The following is an 11,320-nucleotide window of genomic DNA, read 5'->3' on the forward strand; positions in this document are numbered from 1 at the left end:
TTTATGTGCCTTTATCAATTATTGGCCAAGCAATTTCACTTAAAGGACTACTTTCACAGATAATTCTTACTATGAAAAGAAAGCCTTAAGTTTACAAGTTAACGCAAAATAGGGCTAATGGTTGTTGATAAATTGATTTCAACCGACATTATAATATAAATCATGGTCAACAACATACAAGGCATTGTCCTCACTAATTCCGTTTCTACAAAAACGAAAGGCATTGTCCTCTTAAATCTATAATTCTTTGCATCCTTTCTTGTACAAGGGAAATAAATACATATACGTTATATTGCAATGATAAACGAGACGAACTTACAATAAGCAACCTCAAGGACACAAATAATTGTTGTCAGCTGGATTCTCTTTGATTGCAAGGAATGAGAAAATGATCTTTATCATAAGAAAAGACGTTTTTGTGTTCTATCAAATTACTGTCATCGATCACTATTAGCTTTACATTGCTTAGGCAAAACAAAACAAAAGGTTAGTTTCTGGTCTATGACGAAACCTAAAACATAAGGATAGATAGGAAGGAATTTCGTGTTTAATGTCTAGTGCTAGCAATATCTTGCGATACACAACAAAATAAGAAGAGGTGAGTGACATCACGTGTTACAACACGTGCTACATCACGTGATGACATGCTGAACTTATTGAATTATTTATCATATGTTTACAAGTTAAATTTTGTATTATTTCTCATTTAAACCAGATACGTTTTCTATGTAAAATAGACAGAAAAAACAGAATCCCTAAAGAATGCCCAAAACGACAAAATTGAAAATGCTGCAGGTTCGGTTTGATTGAGTCTATTCATGGCCAGTACTGTCATGTGCAAACTACAGTCCAACCCCCCTAGCACCGGCTTTAGCAACATTCAACATTTAAACATGAAATGGTCAAATTTTGAATTAAGAAACATCCAGATGTGTTTATGTCTACATTGCAAACACAATAACCTCTTTAGATAATGGTTTAACCCAATGATGATATAGTTATACACCTTTTTTACATTCTCTCTCTCGCTTGAATGACGATTTATTTTACACAGTTTCCGTATCAGGTAAATTATTAAGCGGGAAGTATTATGATTGGAAAAAAGCCCTCCCGCACCTCCTGAAGGTCATACTTCATCCAATAACATATCTAATTCAAAGGCACTCCTAGTTCAATGCTTTAATCCTAAAAATATCAAATACCAATGCTAATTTAATTGTCTGCGTGATGTGTAAAGATGTGATATATGATAGTTATGAACCCTGGTGCAAACCAGCAGTTAAGATAAAATGCCATATCACATGATGCTTAATATATTTCAGTTTAAACATAGCCAATAGGAGTCGATATTTAACGCATTTGTTTTATGTTACTGGTTAAATAAAAAGTGTACGAGTACCCTACTTTTAATAGTTACATATATAAGTTCGTTACATGTATATTACTTTCAAAAGTTACATATATAATTATGTTACGTGTACATTACGTTCAATATTTACGCATATAGTTAAGTTTCGATTACCATATGTTCAATATTTGCATATATAAGTACGTTACGAGTACCTTACTTTCAATATTGACGTATATCATCAGTACGTTACTAGTACCTTACTTTCAATAGTTAAATTTATAAGAACGTTACGAGTGCCTTACTTTCAACAGATACATTTATAAGTACGTTACGTGTGTCTAAAGCTCAATTGTTTCATATATAAATACGTTATTAGTACCTTACGTTCTATATTTACATATATAAGAACGTTACAAGTTCCTTACTTTAAATTGTTACATTTAAAAGTACGTAACGAGTACTTTACGATCAATAGTTACATTTGTAAGTACCTTACATCCAATACATATATAATTGCATTATAAGTACCTTACTTTCGATAGTTACATTTAAAAATACGTTAAGAGTACCTAACGTTCAATATTAACATATATGGGTACGTTACGAGTACCTTACTTTCAATAGTCACATATATACTCGTAAGTACGTTACGATTGCTTTACGTTCAATATTTGCATAGGTAAATACGTTACGAGTACCTTACGTTCAATATTTACATACAATGTAATTATAAAATTATGATATTTTCTGTAACTTTGGACTTGATATCAAAATCTTTTCAGGTTAACATTTGTTACATAAGGTTGTAAGATACATTTATATCAATATAGTTAATTACATGAATATACATGTATAAAGCTACATTTACATACATAACAAATATATATACTCTGTAGAATATCCTGTTAAAGCCGGTGTAGGGGAGGCATGGCCAGTAGCTTGTATTTAATACTATCGTTCTTAAACAGTCTCGATAAACACAAGTCTGCGACATTTTCGACTTTTAGTGCTAGCGTTCCTTTATTTTTAGGCTTTATATCACAATCAAAAAATTTAAACTCTTTTAAAGCGGCCTTCAACTTTTCTTAAGGTTAAATATGTCATTTTTACATGTTTTAGATAAATCGTTTAAAGAGTGTCAAAAAAAAAAGAAAATGAAATTTACCCACGATAGAATACATTAAAAATAAGAAAACCGCTTAATAAGAAAATATACCTCTAACTCTCTATAGATTTATTTGGTTAACTTTCCCGATCTTCTATTCTTAGAAACAACCGTCACTTACGCGTCGAAACACTGTTTTAAAGAAGGCTTAATGTTAAGTGATATGATGCAGTTTTACAAGATATAATTACTGGAATACTTAGTTTGGAATAACACAGAATTGCTTTGATTTCCAACAGAAAATAAAAACTGAAGGCCACCTTAACTACTATTTCTTGTAAGCATCAAATGCTTCAACACTTATTCAACATCTGATTCAATATTAAAACTGTCCGAGTAGGAACATTGATTATCTAAAGCAGTTGTTTTAATTTCCTCCAATGGGGCTTCATAATATGAACTTAACGTTTCAACTGTAATCATATCTACAGCAACAAGATCATTATTGAACAATTGTTCATCCCATTGGACCATTATTAGATCTGTACAAAAAGTATATCAAACACAGAAAGTAGCTCATGCAGCTATATTAATATTTTCATTACATGCTACTTAAAATACACTTGATTGTTTCCATTGATAATGATTATTTCTTCTGTAAAGCGAATCTTGAATTCGTGCTTCATATTTGTTTTGGATAGAAAGGAGACCCCCATGAGCAGCGAAATTAAAACAAAAAGATGAAAATTGCTGACTCGAGTGTTTTTGAGTCTATTCATGATAGATAATGGAAAGTACAACATCTCACCCCCCCTAGCACCGGCTTAAGAGGTTTTCAATCCATTACCCTTAAAACACTGAATTTAATATTTCCAAAGGACGAGAAATATATAGCAACACTGCAATTATAGACTGGTTAACCTATTAGCAGCTTCGAAACGAGAATAGAAATTGAAAGGCATTTTTTCCTCCTTTGAACCCTTTGAAACAGGTGCTTTTAAGGCAAAATACAAGGCCGTATAAAGGCATTTTCACAGTTAAGATCAAGTAAAAACACACCATGTTATCCTTTAAAAGGTGTTGTTGCTTATCATTAAATGAAACGTTGCCTGTTATTTATTATTCCAATATTGTATTTGAGAGCTTTAGCAAACTAGACCGATGCCTCTGCGCATGCGCTTCAACTTTATCGCGGGAATATTTTTTATAATACTTTTTACCCAATGATAAAAATCTATATTTTACACAAGCACAGCCACGTAAAACATTATACACTCGCCACTTAAAGTGACGCAATTAATATTTTGAACAATCGTGATTGTTTTTATCTCGTCCTTACCCGCGATGCATGATGGTACGATGGTGAAAATGCGATGGTATAATGACACGATGACACGATGATGAAAACACTTTGTTACAATGGGGAAAACCGATGGTACGATGGTAAAATCGCGATGTTGCGATGGTACGATAGTGAAAACCGCGTTTTCATCACCGAACCATTGCGATTTCATCGTCGTACCGTCGCGTTTTCACCATCGTACCATCGCTACGTCGCGCCATCGCCAACGAAATAAAAAAATCACGATTGTCCAAACGGAACACCGTATTTATCCGCACATAGTCAAAAGAATGTATAAATTATGTGAAGTAAATTTTGGATTATCTAAATTATCAAATTGCATATCGCTGGCTATGCGTACCAAACGAAATGTACTTTATGAAAAATGGCCCTAAAATCATTTGCATTTTGTAAATATTAGCGAAACCAAATAAGCTATATTAGGAACACAACATTCAAATATTTAAATTGAACGAGGTTTTCCTTGTTATACTTTAAGTCTTACTTGCAATTACCGTGACATTATAGCACCACATTATTTGGCAGTGATGAAAAAAATCAGTTTTATGTTGTATTTTATTAAAGCAGCATGCCTCCAGATTCAGACTCTAATTTTCATGAATTTTTTGAAAAATGTATTTGAATGTGTAATATTGTGAATTAACCAAAAAGGAAGCAATTTATACATTATCAATAACACTTACAAACCACGTAAATTATCAAAAAGTGGTCAAAATATGCATAAAAGCGTTTACTGCGTTTGTAACGCAGTCGAAATATAGTTGTAAATACCAAAAAATCAGTCATTAAACGCACGTAACATGTAAATTATTACTGGAATTTTTATTTTTTTACTGTTCCTAAAATATTAGTACATTTTTCTCAGGTTTGGTTTTATTGAAATATTTTTGCTCATCTGGAGGCGTGCAGCTTGAAGACATAATTTATTTTACAGCATACCTTGTGGGTTGAGTTTGTCTATCGCCGTCTTTCCAAGTATACCGTCGTTCGAGTTTAGTTGGGCTGTAGTTGGACAGAGTAGGTTGACTCCCAACCATCCGAGCTCTGCTCAACGCAAGGGATCTTCTTTCCTTCATGGAATAAGACCTTGCATGTCCATTCAAACGTAATCTGAGTTTTATACTATCCATTGCTTAATGTTTAACTAATTGTTGTAAAAAAAATCTCGTAACAATCCTGATATTTTAATAATACTATTAACTATTTTTCCATTCCATTTATCAAACTGTAAACATTCAAAATACTTGAATCCGCTATTGGCGTAATAAAAGTGTTTCGTACATTTATTACATATGACATCAAATGTCAACGATGGGATCAACTTCCGAAAAAAGTACAATATTGTGATGGGGCGATGAATAAGTTATGATTTAAAAAAGAACAAACAAGAGATTCGTATTCAACCATATTGCTTGGATTGATTGCTTTATGAAATACTAGTAACTCTAAGGCAAAAGATAGTGATCGTTGCATGCAATATCGTTTGAACTTATTTCAACAATTCCAAAGAAAAGTGAATTCAAAAAGTGAACTTTGAATCAAACTTCAAACAAGTACTGTGTATAAACAACCATTGTTAATGTAAGCGTAAACGACAATGTAATTTAATATATATGTTCGTACAAATATTTAGTTCGTGCAGAATGATGCGAATACATCAGCAATTATCCTGCCGTGGCTTAGATTCGAACTCGGAACCTTCCAATACAAGCGAAAGAAACAACGGCCAAGAACACTGAGCTAAAAAAGCAGTTGTCAAAAGTATAACCAAAAGTGATTATAATAATGAATACAATTACACAAGGACGACTTTAAGAATGCAATTTATGTGACACTTGATAATAAATCAAATTTCATAATTCACAAAAGCCTCATATGAATAAATGAAATATGAATAAACTAGAAAAATACCCTAATAATAAAACTACAGACACGAATTAATACATATTTACATTTGAGTCTAGAAAAGAACGATTTTAGTTAAAGAAGTCCCTTTCTTAAAGTGATATTATGCAATGTTTTTATTGTTGACTTGAGCTAAATTGATATTATAGTTAAAAAAATCACCGTCTGTTATAATGGTGACTGGCCAACACTTGATATTGGAAAATGTTTCGGATAAAATGTGTCGGTCTAAAATATAGAACGACTGACCCATTCGTTTAATGAGTTAAACGCTCCAGTTAAAGTCCCATGGGCCCCGTGAGTTATTTATCGTTCATGTGTGCGAAGTAATATTGTAAAATTAATAGGAATTATGGCAAAGTGTCAATTTATTTTAACTTTTACCAGTAAACTCACCAAAAAACCTGGATAAGAATGATGTCACTGTTATGACATCACAGTATACAAAAAAGTTAAAAGGGTTGAATTTGAAATTAGCCATTTTGCCTACACAAAAAGCAGAATAAGTTTAAGAATAACATTATTATCTACATTGCGTTAGTTAGTTAGTTAGTTCGTTAGTTAGTTAGTTAGTTAGTTAGTTAGTTAGTTAGTTAGTTACAATGTATTATATCTTCATGAATACAACGTAACTTAAGAAACAGCCCTCTTATACTCGCTTTACACCCGGAAATAGAATCTTATAAATACTATACTATAGTGAAGTATTTGAATTCCTCAATTAGTTTGTCGATGATACGATTAACCTCATAATAATATAATAACAAAACAAAGATAATGTATGTCAAAAGAACAACAAGTTTATCCTTTTAGTCAAGCTAAATTAGAGCATGATGTTTGTAAAATATTTGAATAAAGGTCAAAAACGTATGGCGACGGAGTTGAACGGGTTAAACGCAGCCATCGATAAAACCCAGCCACACATGGTCACCGGTAAGGTACCTAAGAAGAAACCAAACAAAGCCAGAGAAAGCATAACTTTATCCGTGTTTCAATGTTTCAAATTACGATGCTATAAAACTTAAAGTAATTCATGAAGACAACTAAATTACTGCAAAATGGACACGAGATATATTTGTATCCGTTCTGAAAAGATTAAAAGTACAGACTCGTTCGTCATTCTTTAACAACTTAAGTGCATTGCCCTCTTAAGGAAACTGAAATCATTTCACTAGAGTGAATGAGATGAGTTTGTCAAAGTATTTTGTTTGATGACCATTAGTTCTGATCCTTTTATACCAGAGAAATGTCCATGGTCATTTTCATCAAAACACAAGTATTCTGTAAGTAGATGTCCAAACAATGTGAGAATAACGATAAGGAATAGTTAGAATTAATGAGATGAGCTCCGGGCATTGTATCCTATATGCGTACAAATAGTTACATGTTATTTTAGGAAATATAGCTTTATTTCTAGAGTACATGCTATTGTTGTTTACCAAACTTGGCTCTTTCAAAGCTATGATAAATTTAAAATCGCAGGGGTCAATTAATAAAGCCCGAGGTATTGGACGGGCAAAAATTCCATATCTCGATAAATAAACCAAACATGTTAACGGTGATGTAACTATTAATGTCAGCTGTAAAATATTCGTAATTCCTTTTTGTCTCAAAGTTAAATCAATTCGATTAAGATAGACCTGAGGATTTTTTTTCAAGAAAACGAAATGTTATAAGAAAACAATTAAAAGGGTATATTTGCATACCCATAAGGAAATAAGCTTTAACTGCAGGCTTGTACTTCAGAAAGAGCCTTGTTTCGGTTCATTACAGATAAAATGAGAAATAACCGGTTATGGATAAGCCTACGACATTTACACACACATATCCGCATTGTTTTTGTTAGTTATTGAAATGATAACAATAGTACGTGCTGTATTTATTTGTCGTTATGCATACAAATGAGAAATAGGTCCTAAAACAAATAAACATGTACATTTATCAGGCTACATTGTCGTTTGAAGATTTTTATGTAAGAATGTTCATAAATTAATAAGCAATGAAATGCCCTGTGAATAGAACACGGAACAAACTGTTAGCAGGGAGAACATTTAAGTTGCATAAATATAACAATTAAGCAAAATGAAAAAAATAAGGCAGAATAAAAGTCGCCACCCCCCCCCCTTCCCCCCCCCCCAAAAAAAAATGAACGTCAATAAATGTATAAAAGAAATAAATAAATAAATACTAGTATATAAATAAGATATTTAAATAAAGAAATAAAGAAAGAAAGAAAGAAAGAAAGAAAGAAAGAAAGAAAGAAAGAAAGAAAGAAAGAATCAACAAACAAACTAACTAACTAACTAACTAACTAACTAACTAACTAACTAACTAACTAACTTACTAACTAACTAACTAACTAACTAACTAACTAACTAACTAACTAACTAACTAACTAATTAACTAACTAACTAACTAACTAACTAACTAACTAACTAACTAACTAACTAACAAACTAACTAACTAACTAACTAACTAACTAATTAACTAACTAACTAACTAACTGTCTAACTAACTAACTTAATTAATAATATTTACAAATAAATAAATAGAAAAAAGATAGATAAATAAATAAATAAATAATCATGATGAAAGAAAAATAAACAAATATTATATTGATAAAAAAAAACAGTAAATCAAATAAATATGTAATAAATAAATATAAAGATAAAAAAATGGATAAAATAGAAAATAAAAATATAAATATAAATAAATAGATAAATAAACAAAATAAAAAAATAAATACAATTAATATATATTATTGAATAACCACTCAATTAAATCATTTCTTATACAGGATGTCAAAAGAAGATTTAACAAGACAGGACAATCTAGAATATACCTCAGTGAAATAAAAAAAAAAGCAATCAACAATGAAGGCATTTTCTCGTTGATGTCATAACATTACGAACGTAAGTCAAGTGCTAATAAATAATGTGAAACTGACGCCTATACACAGACTAAGTGAAGAGGCCGGATACATGACACTCTGTATAGAACTCATCCCTACTCTACAAACACTTGAACTTGCCTCATTCATATTGACAATTGTTATACATGTTTTCCAAAGCCGTTGATGCAATTTTATCAAATTTGAAATACGTATTTTTAATTGTAATGTATACATGTATTTATATTGTAAATGATATAAATATTGTATGTAACAAGATAACATGAAATACGTATCTATAAATGAAGCAATTCATTTATACTGTTATTATATAAATATTGCACGCAACAATTTAACATTTAGAATTTTTCAATATGTTTAAAGTGTTGACTATGCGAAACAATTCATATTTTAAGTAGGGGAAAAAAACAAGCAAGGGAGTAACTTTTTTCCTTTTGGGTAATATAAAATTCGCAGTTTTCATGTTCTTTTTTAAATCGTTGGAATCACGTAATGGGGTTCGAGAGTTTTTAAATTTTCTGTACGTTTGGGTTTCCCTTTTCATTTTTTCTGGTGAGTGAGAATTTTTTTTCATGACATAAAGGATTGTTTTGTTTTTTTTTTTGTGTTTCTTTTGTAAATTAATTTTTGCCCCTTAAAAATGACCGGAGAAAAAACCCAAATGGGGGTTTTGCGCCCAGCAGACCAATCAGCCTGCGCATCCGCGCATTCTGATCAGGATCCATGCTGTTCGCTTACCAACTCTATTACAAGTGGAGAAACTTACAGCGAACAGTATGGATCCTGATCAGACTGCGCGGATGCGCAGGCTGATCTGGATCCATGCTGGTCGCAAATGCATTATGTTGGTTTTGTCGTGACGCGGCTCAAATATCTTTAGTAAAAGGTAAGGTACATTGAAAGCAATGTAACATGCAGTTGTACAGTACAAATGTAATTATTTTGTATGAAAAGAAGTCAAACAAAGCCAAGAATCGAATAGTACAATGCCAGAAGCAAGGCATGTGTAAAGGTCATCTTGCAACTGTTTTAAAAAGACATGACTGTTATTAAAAAGATTTTACTACAACAAACTTAACGAAATACAAAAGGAAATGAGGTCTAGGTTCCAATTGGCTTGTTTTTTTATCCGACACCAAGAGATGACCCCAAATGTTTATGATACATTTTTAAAGTGTTCCACAAACACCTTAGCTGTTTTGATAGTTTTTAATTTAACAATTTCTTTAAAACAAATACAAAATTTATTATAGACGTAAGATTTCTTTCTATGTACTGGATTATCGTTTGCATTAACAATTTAAACAAACTTTTCCAAAGAATTTTATCAATGCTAAATACCATTTAATCAAATCAGAAGAGTAAACATGGCTTGCAAAATTTTCTGATTTGTCTACAACAGGGTCAATACATCAATCGTATATAATAAACAACATCACTTATGCATACCTAGAACGCTAATGATTCAATATGTTAAAATATAGACAAAGTTTCGTTCATTTCCGTCAGTCTTAGGATTATGAACAATAGCCAAGGATGTTCCGGTTGAGAGTATATATTTCAAAAGAGCATTAAATTTAATGATGCAACAAATGACGAGCTTAATTACTTAAACTTATCACATCCAATTTACTTAAAAATGAATAGACAATCAAAGAAAAATTTATCTGCCAAAAAAGAAAACCTAAAAGAAAGAAGATTAAAAACGATCGTGGTTTTAATACCCTTTTAAATTTAATAAATTTAGAACTGTTTAAAACATAATGAAGGTGAACTAGGAAACCCCTTTCCAGTAAATTACATCCACAGGAAGAAAGTATTTGGTGTCCAATGAAAATTTTAATCCCCGTATCTTTTGTTTAAAAAGATTTTTTTTCAAGAAAAGTGTTTTTAACATATGTGTCAAAAACTTTTACAAAATGAAAATTTAGCCGTAAAAAAAAGAATGACAAAATTAAGGGGTACTGCAAAGAATTTAAGAAAGGCTACCTCGTTAAAGAATTCAGAAAGTTTCGAGCAAAAATGATACTGCCAGCATTTTTTTTTTTGCCTAGAACAAAATGAATGGCAGTTAATTGGAATGTTATCCAAGTGAATTATATTTACACGATACGTAGCTTCAATATCAAAGTTGGTTTCTTAGTAGAATAAATGCTATCCTAGAGGTGACATATACTGACAATGTTTATAGATGGACTATAAATATACAGTGAAATGATTCAACTAGCAAGCTATTTATTTTGTTGTGTTAAAGGAATCGAAATCAATCTCCAAAGGGAATTCTATATCATATATAACGTTTTCACACAAGTTCAAATATATGCCAGAGATGTGAGAAAGTGGAGGGAATGTCTTAGATATTCATTCGTAAGTAAGCGTTTGTATTAGGCTGACATGAAAAGAAGTCATGGTTTTCTGTGACAGATGAAGAAAGACTAACGGTTGTTCTATTTAATGAAGAATATTCAAGACGTAAATGAGGCTAATTTTACATTTTCTGTAAGATTTGCCGGAAACAGTTGATACACAAGGATTTAATTGTTTTTGCCAAATGTCCTTGTAACAGGCTAATGCACAATGAAAATTTCCCTATGTTTCTGGTACGATATAGCATATAGATAATAGTAAAGCTAAAAGTAAATTTTGGACCGAACTGTAGAATATCAGTTTAAAGTTTAAGATACA

The 11,320-nt window shown here is 31.2% G+C and overlaps 1 protein-coding gene across 1 annotated transcript in view; it reads right to left on the reverse strand.

Moving 5' to 3' along the window:
• Positions 1 to 5,078, reverse strand: part of LOC132755967 (GTPase-activating Rap/Ran-GAP domain-like protein 3) — a 76,291-nt gene extending 71,213 nt beyond the window's left edge. The window contains exon 1 of the mRNA XM_060746909.1: positions 4,759 to 5,078. Within this exon, the coding sequence (XP_060602892.1) occupies positions 4,759 to 4,949 (191 nt within the window). The 5' untranslated portion in view covers positions 4,950 to 5,078. The remainder of the gene's footprint in view (positions 1 to 4,758) is intronic.
• Between the last annotated feature and the right edge of the window lie 6,242 nt (positions 5,079 to 11,320).

This window comes from Ruditapes philippinarum, unplaced genomic scaffold (genome assembly GCF_026571515.1).
Source record: "Ruditapes philippinarum isolate M1 unplaced genomic scaffold, ASM2657151v2 ctg2801_1_1_1_1, whole genome shotgun sequence".
Lineage (NCBI taxonomy): Eukaryota > Metazoa > Mollusca > Bivalvia > Venerida > Veneridae > Ruditapes > Ruditapes philippinarum.